The sequence below is a fragment of the Mobula hypostoma genome, chromosome 6 (assembly GCF_963921235.1).
Source record: "Mobula hypostoma chromosome 6, sMobHyp1.1, whole genome shotgun sequence".
NCBI classification, from domain to species: domain Eukaryota; kingdom Metazoa; phylum Chordata; class Chondrichthyes; order Myliobatiformes; family Myliobatidae; genus Mobula; species Mobula hypostoma.
Window position 1 is genome coordinate 143,670,519 of NC_086102.1, and position 26,850 is coordinate 143,697,368.

The window sequence follows — 26,850 nt, forward strand, 5'->3', positions numbered from 1 at the left end:
TTTTTATGAGGCTTCTATTTCTTTAATTCTTAAAAAAGATAAAGATCCTACTGACTGTGCTTCATTTAGACCTATTTCATTACCGAATGTCAACGCTAAGATTTTGTCAAAGATAATGGCCAATCAGTTGGAGAATATCTTGGGTAAAATTATTTTTAAAGATCAAACAGGCTTTATAAAGGGTCGCTATTCTTTTTCAAGTGTTCGGAGACTATTTAACATTATATATTCGTCCTCTTTTAAAACTCCACAATGTGTTTACTGAAAAAGCATTCGATCGAGTCGAATGGCAATATTTATTCAATGTTTTAGAGAAATTTGGCTTTGCTGCTAATTTTAATAATTAGATTAAAATGATATATAAAGCCCCTATTGCTACTGTTGTCACCAACAATTGTAGGTCTCCTTTTTTTCAGCTTTCACAGGGGACAAGGCAAGGCTGTCCATTAAGTCCTTTGTTGTTTAATTTAATGTTAGAACCCCTTGCTATTGCTCTTCGTGAGGCTGAAAATATCCATTGGATTTTTGTGAATGAGACCATGCATAAGATCTCTCTTTACGCTGATGATTTATTGGTTTATATATCTAACCCTGACGAATCCATTCCTGCCTTGCTAAAATTATTTAATGAATTTGGAGATTTTTCAAGATATAAAATAAATTCTAGTAAAAGTGAATTGTTTCCTTTAAACAATTCTGTCTCTATATATGATAATTCTCCTTTTAAAGTTACAGACTCTTTTAGATATCTAGGTATTATAATTACTAAAAAATATAAAGATCTTTATAAAGCCAATTTTGTTCCCTTAGTAGACTCTATGAAGTATTTATATATTAGATGGAGTCCACTTACATTTTCACTTGTTGGTCGTATTCAAATAGTTAAAATGATGATTTTACCGAAATTTTTACATTTATATCAGAATATTCCTGTTTTTTTGTCTAGGAAGTTTTTTGATCGGATTGATTCTATTATTTTATCTTTTATTTGGAATAATAAAAGACCAAGAATTAGTAAATGTCACTTACAAAAATTGAAAAAGGATGGAGGTCTTGCTTTGCCTAATCTAAGAATGTACTATTGGGCTGTTAATGTGCGATATATGTCTTTTTGGTTATACTGGGTTAATAAGAGTGATCGGCCAATTTAGGTAGACCTGGAACTGAAAGTTGTAAAACAGTTTTATTTAACCTCGTTATTGGGAGCTCCTTTACCTATGCAATTAGTTAAAGTTGTTAATTTAAACCTATATCCTGTGATTAAGTATTCTTTACAAATTTGGCTCCAGTTCTGGCAATTTTTTTAATCTTAAAAAATTTAAACTTTGTAGTTTAATTTACCGAAATTACTTTTTTAAGCCTTCTTTGAGTGATCCAATTTTCTTACTTTGGAAAAATAAAGGTATTAATTCTTTTTTGAATTTATTTAAAGAAGATAGATTGATGTCTTTTGAACAATTAATTGATAATTATTCTCTTTCATACTCATACTTCCTGCAATACCTTCAAGTTAGACATTTTTTACAAAAATATTTAAGTAATTTTCCTTACATATTGGAGGCTGACCTGTTAGGTACTATTATGAGTATGAATCCTTTGATTAAGGGTTCTATTGGAAGAATTTATAATTTATTATTACAATGGGATAAGCGTCCTTTATCTAAGATTAAACAGGATTGGGAAAAGGAACTTAATTTGACTTTTATGACGGAGGATTGGATGCGGATTTTGAAGTTGGTTAACTCTTCTTCAATTTGTGCTAGCTATTCATTGATTCAATTTAGGATTGCACATGGTTATCATTTGATGAAGGAGAGACTTTCAAAAATCTTTTCTAATGTTGATAGTCATTGTGATAGATGTAAAACTGAAATAGCTATACTGACACATATGTTTTGGTCTTGTTCTATATTGGAACAGTAATGGAAGTCGGTTTTTTCAACAATTTCTAAAGCACTTAAAATTAATTTACGACCTAATAAATTAACTGTGCTTTTTGGAATAATTCCTCAAAATATTCATGGTATTTCTGTGTCTGACCAACATGTTATTGCATTTGTTACATTGATAGCTAGGAGGGCCATTTTGTTGAAGTGGAAGGATACATCAGCTCCCACTTTGTCACAATGGTTCTCTCAAGTGATACTATGTCTTAGTTTGGAGAAAATTAGAAGTCGAACCTTTGAACCTTTATTTGATTTTGAGAAAAGATGGGGCTCATTTGCTCATTATCATTTGAGTTAATTGATATAATTTTTCCACGATCTAATTGTAAATTTTTTAGTATATTTTCTTTTCTTGCTGGTGGTTTGATGTTTATTTTTAGAAGCTTTTTGTATGACGCATGACTCCGGGGTTGTACACCTAATGGGTTCTTTTTTTTTCTCACTTTTCTGCTTAGTAGGTTTTTTTTGTTATCACAAAATTTTTTTTCAATCTTTAAGATAATGTCTTTTTTGAGACATTGTAAGTGTTGTTACTTCAATGTACTCGTTATTTTTCCTGTATAATATGACAATAAAAAGATTTGAAAAGAAAGAACGTGACTGGATGAAGTATGTATGGGCAGGTGGGGATGGTGGGGTAGTAGTTATCATGCAGTGATAACTACAGTTTGCCACTCTGTTTTATAATAGTTCCTGTTTGGTTGCTATCTGTTGAAGGTAAAGTCTGTTTCATTCTCAACTTTTATGTGAACACTTCTCAAAAATTACCTTTGATCCTGGGGTCAAATAGCTAATCACCTCATAGGTCTCCAACAGCATGGCACCTTTACACAAAGAGCCACTGATTAATGAGAACAACAGGAATTCTGCAGATGCTGGAAATTCAAGCAACATACATCAAAGTTGCTGGTGAACGCAGCAGGCCAAGCAGCATCTATAGGAAGAGGCGCAGTCGACCATGATTAATGAGAGTTGTTTTTTTTTGTTCATGTCTAATAGTTTTATCGGTAAAAAGTGGCTTGATTAGGGTCCAAACGACTAGTTGCCTGTATGCTTGTTTAACCTTGAATTTTCTCCCCGTAGTGATTGTTACTGTTTATTACCTGGTAACTTTAGCAAGCACACTGCAAAGCTCTGTAAAGAGTAAATGCGAAATTGTCAACATTAGGTTTGATATAGTTTCTGATCTCATTAGTAGATGCAATGAGATTCAGACTTACTGTATGTACAATGGTTTTGATTACTTCATAATAGTTATGAAAATTGAATTATGTAATTTATCTCTCTCTCTCTCTCTCTCTCTCCCCCTCTCCCCCCTTTGGGCAGATAGAGAACGGCTAAAGTTAGAGCAAATAGCTTCCTTAACTAAAGTGAATATTTTAAGGACCGTTACATTTATAAAACATTAATCGTGTAAAATTGTTACTTCTCTGATGTGTTTTCATTTCAGTGTACACTGTTGTGATGCATCTAAAAAGTGAGATGAACAGAGGAGATTTTTTTATGACTCTACAGAATCAGCCTGTTGCATTGAGTCTTTATTGTCAGGTATGGGCAAATGTTTATCAGCTTTGACATCATAGGTTTTACACCTTCTGGGAGTTCAGCTCTGTAGTTGTATTTTACAAGGCAAATTTGTTAATAATTTGAAAATTCCACACTGGATATGCTGACTGCAATCTGCAAGTATGATCTCAAGCTTTTGAGCACTTGCCACATTGAATTCTCAGCTCCACCCTCACTTTCTGACTTCTGTGTCCTTGGGCAGTACATTGTTAACAGTAAAGCTTGTCATTAGATAACACCTGATGTTGAATGGGCATTGTACAGAATCAATATTGAACTTGTTAGTAATGAAGTTCAGTGACAATCTTCCTGTTTTTAAGTAAACACCACAGTCATTGTGGACTATTTGTTCTGTTACTCCTGGTACGTTTTTTCTACACCATCATCCTTATTATTATTTCATCTTTCCTGCATTGTATTCTATTGCAAGCCTTTATTTACAGTACTTCTTTATCCTTTTTTAAAATTTCCTGTATGTTAGCACTTCTTCAATCTCTCAGTTTTCTGGTTTTGATAAAAAAAAGTCGTTGACCTTGTTGGATTCTGGTGTTTTAATCCAAGGTTCTTTCAGAAGCCAGGAAGAGGCACAAAACTTGTTGCTTCGTGATAATTTTATTAAGCGTTGGTAGAACAAAGGAAACAGGAGCAGAAGCTAGAAGCAGAAGGCTTAAAGGCAAAAAGACCACAATGCTAGTATTTAAGATGGCGATGTTTAGCTATTTTATACCCATAAAGATTCAAATTTGTCGATAATAGTCAATTAATGAGAAAGCACTTATTCAAATACTGCAGAACAAAGAAACTTCCAGAGCTTTCCAGAATGATATTTTGTGTAGCCACTTGAGGCATATTAAATTATTATATAAATATAAGAACTAGTTAAAATGCAAATAGATAATTAATTGTTAATCTGCAAAGAAAATGACAATTAAACAATTGGATCCAGTGATCTCTCATTTATTTCTAAATCACATGTTGAGACCATAAGACACAAGAGCAAAATTAGGTCATTCAACCCATTGAGTTCACTCCGCCATTCCATCATGGCTGATCCCGGATCCCACTCAATCCATTCTCCTGCCTTCTCGCCATATCCTTTGATGCCCCTGACTGTTCAGGAAATGATCACCTTCCGCCTTAAGTATACCCACAGACTTGGCCTCCACCACAGTCTGTGGCAGAGCATTCCACAGATTCACCATTCTCCAGCCAAAAAAAATTCCTCCTTACCTCTGTTCTAAAAGGTTGCCACTCAGTTTTGAGGCTGTGCTCTCTAGTTCTAGACACCTCCACCATCAGAATCATCCTCTCCATATTCACCCTATTGAGTCCTTTCAACATTTGGTAGGTTTCAGTGAGATCCCCACACAGTCTTCTAAATTCCAGTAAATAGAGCCTCAAAGCTGCCAAACGGTCCTCATATGTTAACCCCTTCATTCCTGGAATTATCTTCATGAACCTCCTCTGGACTCTCCAGTGACATCTTCTTTGAGATATGGGGCCTAAAACTGTTGACAATACTCCAAATGCAGCCTGACTAGTGTTTTATAAAGGATCATGCGTGAGGACTCCCGAGTCACTTTGCATCTTGGATTTTTGCATTTTCTCCCTGTTTAGAAAGTAGTCTTAAGCTTTTATTCTTTTTACCAATGTGCATGTCCATATACTTCCCAACAATGTATTTCATTTGCCACTTTGTTGCCCATTCTCCTAATCTGTTTTAAGTCTTTCTGCAGCCTCCCTGCTTCTTCAACACTACCCACCTATCTTTGTATCGTCAGAAGATTTGGCTACAGGGCCATCAGTTCTGTCATGGAATTAATTGACATACAGCATAAAAAGAAGCAGTTACAGCACCGACCCCTATTGATCACCAGTTGTCAATGGCAGCCAGTCAGAAAAGGCCCCCTTTATTCCCTTTCTTTGCCTCCTGCCAATCAGCTAAAACTCTATCATTGTTGGTATCTTTGCTGGAATATCATGTGCTTTTATCTTGTTAAACAGCTTCATGTGGGGTACCTTATCAAAGGCCTGAAAATCCAAGTACACAACATCCAACAATACTCCTTTCTCTGTCCTGTTTGTTATTTCCTCAAAGAATTCCAACAGTTTTGTCAGGCAGGATTTCCCCTTAAGGAAAGCAGACTGACTATTGCCTATTTTACCATGTGGCTCCAACTACCTTGAAACCACATTCGTAACTATCGACTCCAACATCTTTCCAACCACTGAGGTCAGGCTAACTGGCCTATAATTTCCTTTCTTCTGCCTTCCTCCCTTCTTGAAGAATAAAGTGACATTTGCAATTTTCCTGTCTTCTGGAACCATGCCAGAATCTATTGATTCTTGAAAGATCATTACTTTGTCAAATGGTGCAAGCTGAATCGTCTGCGGCTTAAAGTAAGACAATGGAGATGGTGATGGACTTTAGGACGACTAAGCCTGCACTGTTCCTTGTAACTATTGATGGTGAAGACATGGATGTGGTGAGGACCTACAAGTACCTGGGGGTACACATGGATGACAGACTTGAATGGAGCATCAACACTGAGGCTGTATACAAGAAGGGCCAGAGTCATTTCTACCTCCTGAGGAGACTGAGGTCCTTTGGACTATACAGGCCTCTCCTTTGCATGTTCTATCATTCTGTTGTCACCAGTGCAATATGGTGGTGTACTGGGGCATTGGCATCAACACAGGTGATGCCAATAGGCTCAATAAACTGATTAGAAAGACTGGCTCTGTTATAGGGGTCAAACTGGACACACTGGAGGCTGTGGTAGAACAAAGGACCCTCCAGAAAATCCTGGAAAATTCTTACCCTCAGTCATTGGGCTCTATAATGAGTCAACCTACAGCTGAGGAAGTGATGATCCACTCCTGTTGGCCTGTTTAAGGCAGGTTATTTTTAAAAATATTTTATTTCTCTTCTAATATTTCTATATTTGTATATCTGTGCACTTGTAATGCTGCAGTGACTGCAGTTGCTTTTGGGATCAAGAAAGTATCCATTTATCAGTCTGTTAATTCCAACACAATTTCTTCAGCTGCCTTTTACAGAACCCAGGGTTGTGGTCCATCTGGTCTAGCGGACTTATCTACCTTAAGACCTTTAAGTTTCCCAAGCACTTTCTCCACAGTAATAGCGGCATTATATCAGCTCTTTCCCCTGACACTCTCAAATTTCTGGTATACTGCTAGTGTCTTCCACAGTGAAGACTGATGCAAAATAATTATTCAGTTTGTTCGCAATCTCCTTGTCTCTCATTACTACTGTTACGAGAATACACATAAAATTAAGATGTTTGCTGGCCTGGGCTAGCATCAGTGGCATCAGCAGTTGGTCTGCCACCTGCCCTCAGGGGAAGGAGAGATAAGGAACAATGGAGCAGCGTCTGGAGATGTGTAATGAAGGGATGTGGGAGGAAGAGCTGTCTGGAGCGGCTCCCCCCTTTGAACCCTGAACTGTTTGAAGTGATGGACAGGCGATACCCCAGCAGGGGGATAAAAAGGGACAGGTTCGCTAAGACAGACACACACGCCACCCGAGGTAACGAGACCCTGGAAGCGGTGCGCTTCTCATGAGTGGGTGAGAAGTACCGGACAACGACAAGGGTGGAAAGGTACGATCAGCGGGAACCCGGTGTGTGTCCGCCCTTGCCTGGGTGCCGGGTTCACTGCAGAGGATCGACCGCATCTGGAGGAGGGGTCACAGTCGGTGACCTCAGGTGACATCACCAAGGACCCGCCCAAAAGCTGTTTGTGAGCCATCTCGCTGGTCTGTGAGCCATCTTGCTGGTCTGTGAGTGAAGCCGTTCTGAATGATCAGTTGTTCCTATTCTGTCTCTCTCCCCCCACCTTGTCCATCGCCATGGCAACGATTACTGCGAACTGAACTACAAACTGGACTGAACTTTGAGTCATTTTGAAATTGGTCATTTAACCCCTAGACAACGATAGAGCTTGATTGATGCTGTTATCTTAATTCTGTGCACATGTGTGGTTATCATTGTTGAATTGTTGCATTTATTATCCTTTCGATTACTGTGTTGCTTGTCTCTTTAATAAAACTTTCTTAGTTCTAGTACTCCAGACTCCAACTGAGTGATCCATTTCTGCTGGTTTGGCAACCCAGTTACGGGGTACGTAACACTACCTATCCAGCATAATTTTCCAGTAGTCCAATACCCACTGTCGCTTTTTTTTTTACACTTTGTGTATCTGAAAAATCCTTTAATATCCTCTGATATTATTGGATATTGTTATATTACTTTCATATTTCATCTTTTCCTCCCCATTTGGCTTTTTAAGTTGCATTCTGATGGTTTTTAAAAGCTTTCCAATCTTCTAACTTGCCAATAATTTGTGTTCTACTACATGCTCTCTTTTTTGCTTCTATGTTGGCTTTGACTCCCCTTGTCAGCCATGGTTGTATCACCCTGCCTTTAGAGTACATCTTCTTCGGGATGTATCTATCCTGCCCCTTCCAAATTGCTCCCTGAAACTCCAGCCATTACTGCTGTGCTGTCATCCCTGCTCGTGTTCAATTCCAATCAACTTTGGCTAGCTCCTCTGTAATTCCCTTTATCTAGTATAATATGGATACATCTGACTTTAGCTTTTCTCTCTCAAATTGTATGGTAAATTCTATTATATTATGATTACTGGCCCCTCAGTGTTCCTTTACCTTGAGCTTCCTAATGAAATCTGGCTTGTTACATAACACCATTCCAGAATTGCCTTTCCCCTAGTAGGCTCAACAACAAGCTGTTCTAAAAAGCCATCTTGTAGGCATTGTACAAGTTCTCTCTCTGAGATCCAGCACCAAAATGATTTTCCCAGTTTACCTGTATATTGAAATCATCCATGACTATCATAATATTGCCCTTTTGACAAGCCTTTTCTGTCTTCCGTTGTATGAGGGGTGATAAGTTTGTGGCCTAACGTAGAAGGAGTCAATTTTAGAAAGCCTAGCACATTTATTTTTCAACATAGTCCCCTCCTACGTTTACACACTTAGTCCAGCAGTCATGGAGCATATGGATCTTGGACCTCCAGAAAGTGTCCACATCAGGAGTGATTGATAAGTTCGTGGCCTAAGGTAGAAGGAGATGAGTTATTAACTTCAAACTTTCTGCATAATCACTGAAAGAGCTGAACTGCACGTGCATGTAACGAGAGCTGTACACCTTACCTCCTTCTACCTCAAGCCACGAACTTATTCTGCAGGTCCAAGATCTGTATGCTCCATGACTGCTGGACAATGTAGGAGGGGACTATGTTGAAAAATAGATGTGCTAGGTTTTCTAAAATTGACTCCTTCTACCTTAGGCCACAAACTTATCAATCACCCCTTGTAATTTGTTGCCTACATCCTGGCTACTATTTGGAGGCCTGTATCATCAGAGTCTTTTTACCCTTGCAGATTTTTAACTCTACCCACAAGGATTCTACATTTTCTAATCCATTGTCACCCTTTTCTAAGCACTTGATTTCATTTTTTACCAACGGAACCACACCAAATCTGTCAGCCTACCTATGTGTTCTTTCGATACAATGTGTATCTTGGATGTTAAGCTTCCATTTATAATTTTCTTTCAGCCACAACTCAGTGATGCCCACACATCAAACCTGCCAATCTCTATCTGTGCTACAAGATCGTCTACTTTGTTCTATATACTATGGCATTCAAATATAACGCCTTCAGTCCTGTATTCGTCACCCTATTCAATTTTGCCACCCTTTTACACCGCAACTCATCTCGCTGACTGCAATTTTGCTCTATCATCTGCCTCTCCTTCCTGACAGTCTCACTATTTCACTATACACTGCCTCTGTGTGTAAACCGACAGCCCTCTCTTCAGCCCTGTTCTCATCCCCCTGCCACTTTAGTTTAAACCCTCCTCAACAGTTCTAGCAAACCTGCCTACGAGGGTATTGGTCACTCTCCGTTAATGAATCATAGGCATGATGTCAACATCACTGTTGCTAGAATGTTTAATAAAGAGGGCACATATTTGTTCTAGCATTGGTGATGTGATACTTGCCTGTATACATTATCAGTCATCTCAACTGGCACATTATGAGTAGTGAAAATTGGCAAAAATATAACAACAACAGATCATATTGGAATAAAGTTCATAATTTTCAGTAATTGTCTACTTGCTCGAACTCTTTTGCCTGGTTAGTAATTTGCTCACTGTAGCCCAGCAGCGTAGGCATTGTGACCGAGGTTACTAGTATATTAACCACAGCGCTTATTGTCCCTTGTCAGATACCACTTTGGCTCACTTGCAGTGGCTGGTATGTATCGCTTACTTTTATCTTCTTCTTTTACTTGATAACAGCTCCCAGTGGATCCTTAACTGGTTTCTTAATCAGGACCCACTCATCAGGAATAAGGAGTGGGTCCTCCTTCAGTTGGTTCTTCCCAAGCGTCAGAAACCTGTTCAGAAGCAGATTGGACAACTTGGGTTAATTTCACACAACAGTTAACTAAACTGACTGCCATAATGTGTATATCAGTCTCTCTGAGATTGAGAGCTCCCGGCAGTGACATAGGACGCCCTATTACCACCTCGAATGGACTTCATTTAATTTCATAATTTGGAGTTGCTCTGATATTACGTAAGACCATAGGAAGAGCCATAGGGCATGGTACACCTTCCTCATGATACTTAGTGAATCGTCGTTTGATGGTTCCATTCATTCGTTCAACTTGTTCTGATGACTCTTTGTGATATGGACAATGTAATTACCATTCAATGTTCATCAATCAACATAATTCCTAACAAACATTCCAAGTGAAATGTGTTCCTTGGTCAGAGTTGATGTGACATGGCAATCCCCATCTAGGAATATAGTCCTCGATCATAGTTTTTCCTTGTGTGTGGCAGTGACTTTCCTTACAGGACCAGCTCCACTCATCTAGAAAACTTATTCACTATTACCAGTGTGACTGAGTATCCTTGATACTTCAGTAAAGAAATGTAGTCCACTTGTAAATGTAAAAATGGACCAGATGGGGCAGGAGCACTTAATTGTGGTAGCATTTCCGCTACTCCAGAATTCTGTTTCTGGCATGTCATGCATCTTTCAAATGTTTATTGAGCTTGTGCTGTGAATATTGGATTCCACCACCAATGGGAAAATCTGTCAATCATCTTTTCTACTCCATTGTGTCCGAGAGAGTGTATTTGCTGTGCCAGATAAGGAAGCAACGTAATTGGGGCTACTAGCCTATGACTAGTGTCACATCTCCATACTCTGTCACTGCTTAACTTCCCACCATTCTCCATCCAGAACCACTTTTCCTGTTTAGAGAGCTTGCATCTCTCAACTATCTTGTATGTTATCTGTGATACAGGGTTCTATTTTGTTTCCATAATTCCAGGTCTCGGGTTCAATGCAATGTTCTCAGTACTATTTTTATTTCCTTTATTTCTTTCATTTCTTTGTGTGCTGCCTTTTTTGCAATTTCCAACACCAATACATTTCCACGGCTTTCCATTGTAGTCATTTTGGAGTGGCTTTTATATTTTAATACGGTGACTTCTGAAGGCAATTGTGTGACATTCATGACTTCTTGTTCTAGTTGGCCATTCTTGATTGGGGTTCAGATGTAAGAAATTCTCTGCGTCTCCATAAGTTTCCAAAATCATGAACAAGTCCAAAAGCATATCGAGAGTCAGTGAAGACATTAGTTTATCTTCCTTCTGCCAACTTACAGGTTTTAGTACTGCCTGTTGCACAGAGGTACCAGGAGCTATGCTTCCTGATGCCCGCACTTCAGTACCAGAAACAACTGTCCGTCTGGCCAATTGAGTTCATCTCTCAATCATTGTATAGACCTTTGGCAGAGTATTAACCAGCAGGACTTTGTTGGTCCATGTTCTTAAGTTAAGACTGCCATCACATGTTTTTCTTTGACATACAGGGTAAAAGGTAAATGGTATAAATGGTATCAGGGATTCTTAATGCAGGTATAGTACACAATGTCATCTTTAAAGTTTAAAACACTTTCAGTTGTTCTTCATCAAGAGTCACAGAGTTGTCTGAGCACTTACTGCCTTTCAGCAGATTGTTAAGTAATAATTGATGAATCTGCCACTGGCTTGTCAACCCATTGATTAACAATGGTTTCATCTTCAGTCCTGTGTGTCTTCTCTTCCTTGGTCTTTATTGGAGCAAGCTGTGACACAGCTGTCAATCTTGTTCTATCACTGTCATCCTTACCTGAGTCACTAGGGGCCGCCGTAGAGTCTATGTCATGTCACTCCTGAAATTCTTCAGAGTTCATATGCTGACACTGTCTCTCCAGGGACTGTTTGATGTGGGCTTCACAAGTATGAGTTTCCCAGAAAGGAGCACCAGCATCACTAGCACCATCACTATCAGGACTGCCCACTTGAAGTCGCTGCTGCGCTTTTCCATTTTGTTTTAGTTTGCTTCTGAGCTCTGCATGATGCACTTAAATTGAATTATACAGTGTTGTTCTTTCACTCATTTGGCTAATGCAAAAGGTTTGCTCTTTAGATTTACTGTTTCTATCATGCTGTTTTTGTAGTTTATCACAAGTTTCGTGTTTCTTTCAATTAGAAACATACTCATCCTGTTAACTCTTTCAATCGCTCACAGATTTAATGAAACTGACCATGGGGTCCTACTCTAAACCAGTAGCAGGCATTTTCTGGATCACATCCCATACTTCCACAATATCATCTAGGAGCCATATTTCATTGAATTCAACATTGATATCAAACCACAATGTTTTATTCAAGTAGGAGTTCAAACCCTCAGTTACCTGTACCCATGTGACTGGAGATTCTGTGGTTGGATTCATGACTTTGACTATTGTTTTGATGCGATCTTAATTCATTTATATTTATTACTTTAACTGTGATCTCGAAATATTCGCGGCTTGAGCTGAAATTTTAATAGGTTGTTCAGAAACCCAAATTTAATTTTTTTCCCCATGCTCTGCTAGTTTGCATGTATTTAAGTTTTCTCTGCATTGTACTGGTTTGCACAAATCTTTTTATCCGTGCTCCATTGCTTATGGGAATTTAATTCAATTTTTTTGACACTCTACCAGCTAGCGTACTTAATCCGCACTCTATCGGTTTTTACGTGGCTCTGCTGGCTTGCGTATTTTTTACAAATCTGTTTTCTAAAAAAGCAGCCTAGCAGTTCCTCACTCCTAACTCCCATCGGATGATGTAGAAGTCAGAAACATAAGAGGAAGTTCTTACCCTTTTTGGTGCATGCTAATAATTCCACTTTGCACGTGTGGTTCTTTCAAGTCCTAAACTGTGTAATTTTTGCCAGTTTACTGGATTATGCTGTTTTAATCCAAAGTTCTTTCAGAAGTCAGGAAAGAGGCACAAAACTTGTTGCATCATGATAGTTTTGTGAAGCCTTGCTAGAACAAAGGAAACAGGAGCAGAAGCTAGGATCAGAAGGCTTAAAGACAAAAAGACTAAGATTTAAGATGGCGCTGCTTGTGTTTCGCTATTTTATACACATGGAAATGAGAAAAATTCCATTCAAATTTATAGATAGGAGTCAACCAATGAGAAAGCACTTATTCAAATAATGCAGAGCAAAGAAGCTTCCAGAACTTTCCAGAATTATTTTTTGTATAGCCACTCGAGGAATATTAAAATGTTGTATGCATATAAGAGCTACTTAAAATGCAAGCAGATGATTAGTTGTCGAACTGCAAAGAAAATAACAATTAAACGCTTAGATCCAACAACCTGAAGCTTTAACTCTTTTTCACTCTGGACTGTTGCTGCCTCACTTGTTGAATAGTTCTGGCATTTTCTGCTTCTGTGTTCTTAATTTATTTGTTTCGTTACTTCAAAATGAAGTTGAAGAGATGGGATACTTTTCCACTTTTGATATCCAATATAAGGATAGATGAATGATATCATGTACTCTGGATTGGGGCACAGTGAATCTCTTAATTTAACCAAAAATCTTTTGAGTTCTAAGAGGTGTGTAACTTTGAATTTGATATTTTTGTCCATTACCCTGTGAGTATTAATGGCTCCTGACTTGCTAGAAATAAATAATCTCAATGATGATGGGATTTTTACTGTGTTGGGATCATTTTATGATATAATTTTTGTTACGTGACTGTAAATGGGAATGATTATTCTTTTTGCAGTTGTGCAGATTTTTGACTGGTGAATGTTTGTTCATAGTTCTGTAAGCACCAGGAGCCAGAGACCCTCAAGGATCTGTTCAATCAGGATGACAACCATCAAGAACTTGGCAACTTCTATGTGCATTCCAGTTACTGCAATGAATCGGTAAGAACAGGGTCTCATTCACTGACATCTAGTGGGGCCAGTACAAAATGGGTTTTCTCATTGACTGCAGAGACGGTGATAAAGTTCACTCTCTGAAATACTGAGTGAAGTTAAGTCCGAATGGTACTGTAAAGTTCATAGAAATGGAAAACACATTCCTGAGGACAGAGGTGTTGAAACTTTGTTTCAACAGGCCAGATACATGTGCTACACTGTCAGTTTTCTCAGTTTGGTTGAAGCATTAACTTGAAGAAAAGGTTATTCTGGATTATTGATGCGAAGAAAGTCAGTTTTTTTATTTTCTCATTGTCTACTCTACCCTCTCCCTGCTCTCTCTGCTACTCTCCTCAGAATAAACATAACCAGAAATCCAACAGGTTAACTAGTAAATAGGCATTAAATATCCTTGTGAGAATGGATCTGCTCATTTTGGTATAGAAAAAATGCTTGATTTTTTTTAACCTCGGGAACTTTTTATGTAAGATTGCATTTTAAGTAAATGTAACTTCTGATACTTGGCTTAGAGCCAGCAGATAATGTAACTACATTCTCTGTGTGAGTTTGATGGCTGCTATGTTTTTGGCTCTCCTCTTCTGATACACAGTAGGTCAAGTGAATGGCAGTGGAAAGCACTCTTTTAAACCCCCATCACACCTACTGGGGCATAGGCTGCTCACAGTCTTGTGCTAGCTTTCCCCTCCCAGGGATGCGGTCTTTGAGCTTCTGTTGGTGTTTCTATAGCTCTCGGCTTTTTATGGCGTGAGGCTTTGCCCTTTCCCCTACCCTCCTTTCACAACTGAGCTTGTAACCATCTACGGCAAAGTTAGAAAGCACCCAGATTAGAAATATTCCTGTTCAGAATCAGTTCACACCAGTCAACCACAGCTCACTTGTTGCTGACACTAACAACTTGTTTACCTGTGCATGTGACTATTCCAGTATCTGCTCCTCTTCACTCTGCTCTGTTTATACCTATGATCACTCAAAACTCTGCTGCTAGTGTACTACCCATGCAGATTTGTCCATTGCTCCTGTACTTGCTGATTTTCAGTGGCTGCCAGTTTAAGAAAAGTGGACATTTAAAAATTATTAACTCAGTTTTCACATCACTCCATAGCCTTGTTCCTCTTCCAGCCCTACAGCCCTTTGAAATATCTAATTTACATCAGTTCTTGCCACTTATCTATCTTGGTTTAAATTGCTACAGTATTGACAATCAAGTCCTTAGATGCCAAGGCCCTTAAATGCTGGAATTCCGTGCTTAAACTCTACCTTTCTTTATTGCTTTAAAACCTGCCTATGTGACCAAACATTCAGCCATCACCCCTACTAGTCCTTATATTGCATGAAATTAAACTTTATAAAGCATTTTATAATAGATTTTAATCCTTAGTTTTAAACTAAAAGTAAACTCCACGCTCCAACTAAAACTCCCAGCATTTCGTGTCAGTCACCTTATGTACAGACACTCCTGTGCCTAGCATTAATTTATGGGTATGTAGCAGTGTGCAACACACAGCGCTAGAATAACAACACATAGTCGGTGAGTTGGAGTTGGATAAAAGAGATTTATTCAAACTTTGTGGCCTCCTTTAAAGACTTCCTGTTCCCGCCCTCCCTGGGCGGGACTGCTGTGGGGTAAACATATTCGCAGACCCTTCCCGCGTGCGGGATTTTCCCCCTGCTGGTGAAGATAGCCTGGCGCCCTTTTTGGGGCCGGCCTCTCTGCTGGTGCGCGCCGGTTCGTATGCACTAGAAAATGGGTCGCCACATAACCCCCCCCAGAACCGGCGATACCTCCCCCAATGTCCACAGTCTGGATCGGCCTCTGTTTGGGAGGTCTGCCCCTGCGCCGCGGTGCCTGAGCCTGGACCGGCTGCATCAAGTCCACATGGGCCGGTTTGAGTCGGTCCACCGTGAAAACCTCCTCTCTCCCCCCAATGTCCAGCACGAACGTGGACCCGTTGTTCCTGATCACCTTAAATGGCCCCTCGTAGGGCCACTGTAGCGGTGCCCTGTGTCCACCCCGTCGTACAAAAAGAAACTTACAGTTCTGCAGGTCTTTGGGTACGCAGGTAGGGCTCTGTCCGTGCTGTGAAGTGGGGAGGGGGGCCAGGTTACCGAGCCTCTCACGTAGTCTGTCCAGGACTGCTGTGGGTTCCTCCTCTTGCCCCCTTGGGGCCGGTATGAACTCTCCTGGGACGACCAGGGGTGCACCGTACACCAGCTCGGCTGACGAGGTGTGCAGATCCTCCTTGGGCGCCGTGCGGATTCCGAGCAGGACCCAGGGAAGCTCGTCCACCCAGTTAGGCCCTTCCAGGCGGGCCATGAGAGCAGACTTCAGGTGATGGTGGAAACGCTCCACTAGTCCGTTCGACTGTGGGTGGTAGGCAGTTGTGTGGTGTAGCTGTGATCCTAAAAGGTTAGCCATAGCTGACCACAGGCTGGAGGTGAACTGGGCGCCCCGTCGGAGGTAATGTGGGCCGGTACCCCGAAGTGTGCTACCCAGGTTGCAATCAGTGCTCAGGCGCAGGATTCGGAGGTGGTGTTGGTGAGCGGGACTGCCTCTGGCGAACCGGTCTATCATACTTAGGAGGTACCGCGCTCCTCGTGACACTGGCAGGGGCCCCACGATATCCACATGAATGTGGTCGAACCTCTGGCGAGTGGGTTCGAACTGCTGTGGCGGAGCCTTGGTATGTCGCTGCACCTTGGCCGTTTGGCACTGCATGCACGTTTTGGCCCATTCACTGACCTGTTTACGAAGCCCATGCCACACGAACCTGTTGGAGACCAGCCGGATGGTTGTCCTGATGGAGGGGTGCGCTAGTTTGTGAATGGAGTCGAAAACTCGCCACCACCAGGCTGCCGGGATGACGGGGCGGGGTTGGCCGGTAGCTACATCACACAGTAGGGTCCTTTCACCTGGGCCTACGGGGAAGTCTTGGAGCTGAAAACCGGAGACCGCAGTTCCGTAACTAGGGATCTCATCGTCTGCCTGCTGTGCCTCTGCCAGCGCTGAATAGTCCACCCCCTGGGACAGGGCCTGTATGGTAGGTCTGGATAGTGCGTCCGCCACAACGTTGTCCTTTCCCGAGACATGCCAGATGTCCGTCGTGTACTCGGAGATGTAGGACAGATGTCGCTGCTGGCGGGACGACCAGGGGTCGGACACCTTCATGAACGCAAAGGTGAGCGGTTTGTGGTCTGTGAACGCGGTGAGGGGCCTACCTTCTAAGAAGTACCTGAAATGCCGGATTGCCAGGTATAGTGCCAATAGCTCCTGATCGAAAGCACTGTATTTGAGTTCGGGTGGTCGTAGGTGTTTACTGAAGAACGCCAGGGGTTGCCAGCGACCCTTGATGAGTTGTTCCAGCACTCCACCGACTGCTGTGTTGGATGCGTCCACCGTGAGGGCAGTAGGAACGTCCGTTCTGGGGTGCACTAGCATCGCGGCGTTTGTCAAGGCTTCTTTGGTTTTAACGAAAGCGGCCGCGGCCTCTTCGTCCCAGGTAATGTCCTTGCCCTTACCCAACATCAGGGTGAACAGGGGGCACATGGTTCGGGCTGCTGAGGGGAGGAAACGGTGGTAGAAATTCACCATACCCACGAATTCCTGCAGGCCTTTGATTATGTTGGGTCGGGAGAAATGGCAGACCGCGTCTACCTTGGCGGGCAGAGGGATTGCCCTGTCTTTAGTAATCCTGTGGCCCAGGAAGTCGATGGTGTCGAGTCCAAACTGGCATTTGGCCGGGTTGATTGTAAGGCCGAATTCACTCAGGCGGGAGTAGAGCTGGCGGAGATGGGACAGATGCTCTTGACGACTACTGCTGGCTATGAGGACGTCGTCCAAATAGATGAATGCAAAGTCCAGGTTGCGTCCCACCGCGTCCATTAGCCGCTGGAAAGTTTGTGCGGCATTCTTTAGGCCGAACGGCATTCGGAGGAATTCCAAAAGGCCGAATGGGGTGATGAGTGCTGTTTTGGGGATGTCATCCGGATGTACCGGGATTTGATGGTATCCCTGGACGAGGTCTACCTTGGAAAAGATCCTTGCGCCGTGTAGGTTTGCTGCGAAGTCTTGAATGTGCGGCACAGGGTAGTGGTCTGGCGTCGTAGCCTCGTTCAGTCTGCGGTAGTCACCGCATGGTCTCTAGCCCCCCCGTTGCCTTGGGCACCATGTGTTGGGGGGAGGCCCATGGGTTGTCGGGCCGTCGTATGATCCCCAATTCCTCCATCTTCTTGAACTCCTCTTTCGCCAGTCGGAGCTTGTCTGGGGGGAGCCTTCGAGTACGGGTGTGGAGGGGTGGTCCCTGGGTCGGGATGTGGTGCTGTACTCCGTGTCTGGGCATGGCTGCCGTGAACTGCGGTGTCAGTACTGTTGGGAAATCCACCAGGACCCTGGTGAATTCGTCGTTGGACAGCGTGATGGAATCCAGGCGTGGGGCTGGCAACTTTGCTTCACCCAGGGAGAACATTTGAAAAGTCTTGGCGTGGACTAATCGCTTCCCTTGCAGGTCGACCAGCAGACTGTGGGCTCGCAGAAAGTCCGCCCCCAGGAGTGGTTGGGCTACGGCGGCCAGTGTGAAGTCCCATGTGAACCGGCTAGAGCTGAACTGTAGCCGCACTGTGCGGGTGCCGTAGGTCCGTATTGTGCTGCCATTTGCGGCCCTCAGGGTGGGTCCCGGTTCTCTGTTGCGGGTGTCGTAACTCGTTGGAGGTAAGACACTGATCTCTGCTCCGGTGTCGACCAAAAAGCGGCGTCCCGACTGCTTGTCCCAGACGTACAGGAGGCTGTCCTGATGGCCAGCTGCCGTAGCCATCAGCGGTGGCTGGCTCTGGCGTTTCCTGGGAATTTGCAGGGCGGTCTGCAGCGGCGGGCCTCTGTGCCCCACCGCTGGTGGTAGAAGCACCGTTGTTCGTTGGGCTCCTCACTCCCGTCGCCGGGTTTTGTAGGCTCTGCTGCCGGGCCTGGTCTGGTCTGTCGTTGGGCACGCGGCTTGGTGATCTGTGCAACGGACACCCCCTCTCCTTCTTGGCATTCCACAGCACATCTGCCCGGGCCGCCACCTTCCGGGGGTCGCTGAAATCTGTGTCGGACAGCAGCAGGCATATGTCCTCGGGTAGTTGCTCTAGGAATGCCTGCTCAAACATGAGGCAGGGTTTGTGTCCTTCAGCCAGGGCCAGCATTTTGTTCATTAATGCCGACGGCGGCCTGTCTCCCAAACTATCCAAGTGCAGTAAGCGTACAGTTCGTTCGTGCCGTGAGAGTCCAAGAATCCTTATGAACAAGGGTTTGAATGCTGTGTATTTGCCGTCCTCTGGGGGCAACTGTATAAACTCCTCAACTTGTGCAGCTGTCTCCTAGTCGAGGGAGCTCACCACGTAGTAGTAACGAGTGGACTCCGAGGTTATCTGCCAAATGTGGAATTGTGCTTCTGCTTGTTTGAACCATAAGCGGGGTCGCAGCGTCCAAAAGCTTGGCAGTTTTAACGAAACTGCGTGAACAGATGCGGTGTCGGTCATCTCTGGTCCAAATATCATTTGGGCTGTTGGCGTCACCAATTGTAGCGGTGTGCTACACACAGCGCTAGAATAACGACACGTAGTCGGTGAGTTGGATAAAAGAGATTTATTCAAACTTCGCGGCCTCCTTTAAAGCCTTCCCGTTCCCGCCCTCCCCGGGCGGGATTGCTGTGGGGAAAGCATATTCGCAGACCCTTCCCGCGTGTGGGATTTTCCCCCTGCTGGTGAAGATAGCCTGGCGCCCTTTTTGGGGCCGGCCTCTCTGCCGGCGCGCGCCGGTTCATGTGTGCTAGAAAGTGGGTCGCCACAGGTATATAATCAATTTATTTACATAAGCTATCTTATGTATTTGTAGTTATTATGTTTTTATTATTATTGTGTTCTTTATTTTATTATACTGGTTTGGATATTGTTGTGGGGGATGACCTCCCAGGGGAATACCATGGAGACCGGGTTACTGGTGCTGAGTGTAGGTGTGTGTTACAGAAGGGGAAGAGGGGAGTGGTAGTGATAGGGGACTCAATAGGGAACAGACAGGAAATTCTGTTGACGTGAACGGGACACCTGAATGGTATGTTGCCTCCCAGGTGCCAGGGTCGGGGACATTTTTGATCGCATCCACAACATTCTGGAGAGGGGGGGAAGAGCAGCCAGATGTCTTGGTACATATTGGTACCAATGATGTAGGGAGGACAAACAAAGAGGTCCTAAAAAGAGAATTTAGAGAGCTAAGTAGAAAGCTGGGAAGCAGGACCTCCCGGGTAGTAGTTTCTGGATTGCTGCTTGTGCCATGCACCAGTGAGGGTAGAAACAGGATGATTTGGCATATAAGTGCATGGCTGAGAAGCTGGTGCAGGGGGCAGGGCTTCAGGTTCTTGGATCATTGGGATCTCTTCTGGGGAGGTACGACCTGTTCAAAAGTAACGGGTTGCAGCTGAACCCGAGGGGTCCAATATTTTCGCAGGCAGCTTTGCTAGAGCTTTTGGGGAGGGTTTAAACAGGGGACTGGGAACCAGAGTGAAGGAACTTATAAAAAAGATGGTAAAAAAGCAATGTCCTAAATGGACATTGAGCCCTTGGACACTACCTCATTTTTAAAATATATATTATTTCTGTTTTTTGCACAATTTTTAATCTATACTGCAATTGATTTTATTATTATTATTAATATTATTTTGTTTTTTTCCTCGATATTATGTATTGCATTGAACTGCTGCTGCTAAGTTAAATTTCACGACACATGCCGGTGATAATAAACCTGATTCTGATTCTGAGATAGCATGCAGTCATTACTGTCAGGAAGGGCAGGCAGATGAAAGGATATAATTGCAGCCAGCAGGGTGAGTATCAGTGTATTAGTGATGCAGAATCAGAAAGGACAGCAAATACAGTACTCAAAAGTGTTATATCTCAATGCTCGAAATATAAGAAAAAAGGTGGATGATCTTGTTTCACTGTTACAGATTGTCTGGTATGATGTTGTAGCCATCACTTGAATCACTGTAGTTGGGAGCTGAATGTCCAAGGTTACACGTTGTATTGGAGGGATAGGAAGGTAGGCAGAGGGGTTGGTGTGGCTCTACTGGTAAAGAATGGCCAAATCGGTAGAAAGATGGGAGTGTGGAATGAGCTGCCAAATGAAGTGGCAAATGCGGGCTCACTTTTAACATTTAAGAAAAACTTGGACAGGTACATGGATGAGAGGTGTATGGAGGGATATGGTCCAGGTGCAGGTCAGTGGGACGGGGCAGAAAAATGGTTCAGCACAGCCAAGAAGGGCCAAAAGGCCTGTTTCTTATCTGTAATGTTCTATGGTTCTATGTGACATAAGATCAGAAGATGTTGAATTCTTGTGGGTTGAGTTAAGAAACTGTAAGGGTAAAGGGACCCTGATCGCAGTTATATACAGCCCTCCCAACAGTAGCTGGGACGCGGACCACAGACTACAACAGAAAATCGGCGATGTTATGGTAGTCATGGGATATTTCAACATTCAGGTTGAATGGGAAAATCAGGTTAGTAATGGATCTCAAGAGAGTGAGTTTGTTGAATGCCTACAAGATGGCTTTTTAGAACAGTTGGTCATTGAGCCTAGTAGGGGATCAGCTATACTAGATTGGGTGCTATCTACTGAACCAGAGGTGATTAGGGAACTGAAGGTAAAAGAATCCTTAGGAGACAGTGCTGACAATATGATTGAGTTCAACTTGAAATTTGATAAGGAGAAAGTGAAGTCTGACTTAGCAGTATTTCAGTGGAGTAAAGGAAAATACAGTGGTATGACAGGGGAGTTGGCCAAAGTAAATTGGAAGGAGATGCTGGCAGGAATGACAGAAGAGCAGCAATGGCGCTTCTGGGGAAAATGAGGAAGGCGCAAGATAGATGTATTCCAAAAATGAAGAAATACTCAAAAGGCAAAATAGTACAATCGTGGTTGACAAGGGAAGTCAAAGCTAATGTAAAAGCAAAAGAGAGGGCATACAACAAAGCAAAAATTAGTGGGAAGCCAGAGGATTGGGAAGCTTTTAAAAACCTACAGAGAGCAAGTAGAAGAATCATTAGGAGGGAAAAGATGAAATATGAAAGCAAGCCAGCAAACTATGTCAAGGTGGATAGTAAAAGCTTTTTCAGGTATGTAAAAGGTAAAGGAGAGATGAGTGGGATATAGGACTGCTAGAAAATGAGGCCAAAGAAATAATAAGGAGGGACAAGAAGATGGCAAATGAGCTAAATGAGTACTTTGCATCAGTCTTCACTGTTGAAGGCACTAGCAGTGTGCCAGGTACTGAAGGATGTGAGGGAATAGAAGTGAGTACAGTTCCTATTGCAGGGGAGAAGGTGCTCAAAAAGCTGAAAGACCTAAGGGTACATAAGTCACCCAGACCAGATGAATTGCACCCTAGGGTTCTGAAAGGGGTAGCGGAAGAGATTGTGTAAGTATTAGTAATGATCTTCCAAAAATCATTGGACTCTGGCATGGTGCCAGAGGACTGGAAAATTGCAAATGTCACTTCACTCTTTAAGAAAAGAGGATGGCAGCAGAAAGGAAATTATAGACCAGTTAGCCTGACCTCAGTGGTTGGGAAGACGTTGGAGTCAATTGCTAAGGATGAGGTTGTAGAGTACTTGGTGACTCAAGAGAGGACAAAGTCAGCATGGTTTCATTAAGGGAATCCTGCCTGATGAACCTGTTGGAATTCTTTGAGGAGATTACATGTAGGATAGTTAAAGGGGATGCAGTGAAGATTGTATATTTGGATTTTCAGAAGGCAGCAAGTGGGAATAAAAGGTTGGTTGTCGGAGACTAGTGGTGTTCTGCAGAGGCCGGTGTTGGGATGGCATTTTATGCTGTATATCAATGATTTAGATGATGAAATAGCTGGTTTTGTTGCCAAGTTTGCAGATGATACTGAGATTCATGGAGGAACAGGTGTGTCGAGGAAACAGGTAGGCTGCAGAAGGACTTAGACAGATTAGGAGAATGGGCGAGAAAGTGGCAAGTGAAATTCAGTGTTCAAAAATGCATGGCCATGCACTTTGGTAGTAGAAATAAATGTGCGGACTATTTTCTGAATGAGAGAAAATCCAAAAATCTGAGATGCAAAGGGACTTGGGAGTTCTTTGCAGAACATCCTAAAGGTTAACTTGTAGGTAGAGTTGGTGGTGATGACAAAGGCAAATGCAGTCATTTCAAGAGACCTAGAATATAATGGCAGGGATGTGAGGCTGAGGCTTTATAAGGCACTGGTGAGGCATCAGCTTGAGTAATGTGAACAGTTTTAGTCTCTTCATCTAAGAAAAGATGTGCTGGCATTGGAGATGGTTCAGAGGAGGTTCACAGGGATGATTCCTGGAATGAAAGGGTTATCATACAAGGAACGTTTGATAGCTCTGGGTCTGTACTTGCCAGAATTTAGAAGGATGAAGGGGGATCTCACTGAAACCCTTCAAATATTGAAAGGCCAGAGACAGAGTAGATGTGGAGAGGATGTTTCCCATGGTGGGGGAGTCGAGGACAAGAGGGCACAGCCTCATGATACAGGGGCATCCATTTAAAACAGTGATGCAGAGAAATTTTTTTTAGCCAGAGGGTGGTGAATTTGTGGAATTTGTTACCACGGGCAGCTGTTGAGGCCAGGTCGTTGGGTGTATTTAAGGCAGAGCTTGATAGATTCTTGATTGGACATGGCATCAAAAGTTACAGGGAGAAGACAGGGGACTGGGGCTGAAGTGGGGAAAAAAGGATCAGCCATGAATGAATGGCGGAGCAAACTCAACGGCCAAATGGCCTAATTTGCTCCTGTGTCTTGTGGTCTTATTGTGTCTTTTGTGTTGCATCAAATCCAGAGTAACTATTTTGTTCTCCTTTACAATTGTGTAATGGAAATGAAATTATCTTTAATTTTGAAAGTACACTCATTTCACTTTTTATAAGTTTTTAACTAATATTTTTGTTCAACAGACGATTGAGGGACGCATTGCCACTTTGCAGAGTGCTGTGGATGAATACAATAAAGCTAAGAATGAATTTGCTGCCAAGGTTTGTGTTGAAGTAGCTGAAAAGCTCGTGTCTTATTTTTATTCTGTTGGAATGTAGTTTCAAAATTGCAATATGCTTGCATTTCTGGAGCTATTTGAAAGTTTTCAGTGAAACGGTAAGAGACCACATGAGGAAGCTGTTATTGGCATTCATCCTGTGGTGGTCTGTCGGCTTCACCAAACAGGATTCAGTGTTTTAAACTGAGCCTTCACCTTTACTCAGTGGTGCCAACAGGATTCAAATCCAAGTCTGTTTAGTATTGTAGATCATCTCTAGTTCTCTAATTCACTTTTCTTTGCTATACTGATGATTTTATTTCTTCTTGCAAAGATTATTTTTAGAATCATACTATATACATGCTACTTTTCACCAGCCCACCTACTCTTGTCTTCCTCACCCTGCTCACCATTTCCTCCTCAACACACATTTTGTATATATCACTAGGTTATTCAGCTGAAGTCGGTAATTTTTTGTTGTGGAAGAACTCATCACTTCAATTAGCTGCTGTACTCTTATTGCTTTGGCACTGAGCAGCCTGTGACCATGAATATTTTTTGGAAAATATACATAAAATTTCAGATGATACTTCTGATTTTTGAAGTAAAACAGAATTTATGATGTTGCAGCAAATTTGAGCAGTTAAATAACTTTGCTAACTTGACTGAATTGCAGAGCCTTAAAGCCTTAAATTCCAAATTTTCATTGTTATTCAATAATTTAATGGTGCCATTTCACTTCCATGACTTTTGCCCTTTATCTTTTTCTGTGACTCCTATCTCTTGATCTGTATTGGTTCATCTTGTCGATGTCCACTGAAGCCCGGTGCATTGGAATGACCTTTCTAAATGGCTGCACCTCCCTCCTCCTTTCAACCACATGTGCTCCCAAACCCACCTGATAAACAAACTGCATCTGTGAATTGCTTTGAAGTGTTTTTCTATGTGTATTGGATACTATGTCAGGTCTGTTATCACCATATTTGCAGCCCTGCTTCTATCCCATCTTGGTGCAGGGAACTGATCCTGCTGTCGGCCTGTGTCCGTCCCAGGAAAATCCACCTGACAACAGGCTGGCGGCCAACTGGCTCTGAGCCCAGGCCCAGGCCTGTTACCAAGGATCATAAACAAAAACAGATTGTGCTAGAAACACTTAGCAAGTTAATCAGCATTTATTGAGTGAGAAAAACTGAGTTAATATTATAGATAGATAATAGACAATAGGTGCAGGAGTAGGCCATTTGGCCCTTTGAGACAGCACCGCCATTCACTGTGATCATGGCTGATCATCCACAATCAGTATTCAGTTCCTGCCTTATCCCCATGACCTTTGATTCCACTATCTTTAAGAGCTTTATCCATCTCTTTCTTGAAAGCATCCAGAGACTTGGCCTCTACAGCCTTCTGGGGCAGAGCATTCCATATATCCATCACTCTCTGGGTGAAAAAGTTTTTCCTCAACTCCGTTCTAAATGGCTTACCCCTTATTCTTGAACTGTGGCCTCTGGTTCTGGGCTCACCCATCAGCGGGAACATGCTTCCTGCCTCCAGCGTGTCCAATCCCTTAATAATCTTGTATGTTCAATAAGATCCCCCCTCAGCCTTCTAAATTCCAGAGTATACAAGCCCAGTCGCTCCAATCTTTCGACACATGTCCCGCCATCCCGGGAATTAACCTTGTGAACCTATGCTGCACTCCCTCAATAGCAAGAATGTCCTTCCTCAAATTTGGAGACCAAAACTGCGCACAGTACTCCAGGTGTGGTCTCACCAGAGCCCTGTACAGCTGCAGAAGGACCTCTTTGCTCTTATACTCAATTCCCCTTGTTATGAAGGCCAGCATGCCATTAGCTTTCTTCACTGCCTGCTGTACTTGCATGCTTGCTTTCAGTGACTGATGTACAAGAACACCTAGGTCTCATTGTACTTCCCCTTTTCCTAACTTGACTCCATTTAGATAATAATCTGCCTTCCTGTTCTTACCACCAAAGTGGATAACCTCACATTTATCCACATTAAACTGCATCTGCCCACTCACCCAGCCTGTCCAAGTCGCCCTGCATTCTCATAACATCCTCCTCACATTTCACACTGCCACCCAACTTTGTGTCATTGGCAAATTTGCTAATGTTACTTTTAATTCCCTCATCTAAATCATTAATATATATTGTAAACAGCAGTGGTCGCAGCACTGAACCCTGCGGTACCCCACTGGTCACCGCCTGCCATTCCGAAAGGGACCCATTAATCGCTACTCTTTGTTTTCTGTCAGCCAGCCAATTTTCAATCCATGTCAGTACTCTGCCCCCAATACCATGTGTCCTAATTTTGCCCACTAACCTCCTATGTGGGACTTCATAAAAGGCTTTCTGAAAGTCCAGGTACACTACATCCACTGGCTCTCCCTCGTCCATTTTCATAGTTAGATCCTCAAAAAATTCCAGAAGATTAGTCAAGCACGATTTCCCTTTCGTAAATCCATGATGACTCGGACCAATCCTGTTACTGCTATCCAGATGTGTCGTAATTTCATCTTTTATAATTGACTCCAGCATCTTTCCCACCACCGACGTCAGGCTAACCGTTCTATAATTCCCTGTTTTCTCTCTTTCTCCCTTCTTGAAGAGAGGGACAACATTAGCCACCCTCCAATCCACAGGAACTTATCCTGAATCTATAGAACATTGGAAAATGATTACCAATGCGTCCACGATTTCTAAAGCCACCTCCTTAAGTACCCTGGGATGCAGACCATCAGGTCCCGGAGACTTATCAGCCTTCAGACCGAACAGTCTATCCAACACCATTTCCTGCCTAATGTAAATTTCCCTTCAGTGCCTAATATAATCCTTCAGTTGATCTTGTATCAGAGTTGGTTGTTTCTGAAACAGCAATGTTGAAGTCATTAGTATAGATTGTAAATGCCCAAGACCACAGCACTGACCTCAAAGGCTCTTTCT

General features: G+C 42.6%; 1 protein-coding gene across 2 annotated transcripts in view; it reads left to right on the forward strand.

Annotated features, from left to right (window-relative positions):
* vps16 (VPS16 core subunit of CORVET and HOPS complexes) overlaps positions 1-26,850 on the forward strand; it is a 77,801-nt gene that overhangs the window by 43,331 nt on the left and 7,620 nt on the right. For both annotated transcript variants that reach the window (XM_063051890.1, XM_063051891.1), the window contains 3 exons: positions 3,397-3,494; positions 13,721-13,828; positions 23,817-23,894. In XM_063051890.1, coding sequence (XP_062907960.1) covers positions 3,397-3,494; positions 13,721-13,828; positions 23,817-23,894 — 284 coding nt within the window. The remainder of the gene's footprint in view (positions 1-3,396; positions 3,495-13,720; positions 13,829-23,816; positions 23,895-26,850) is intronic.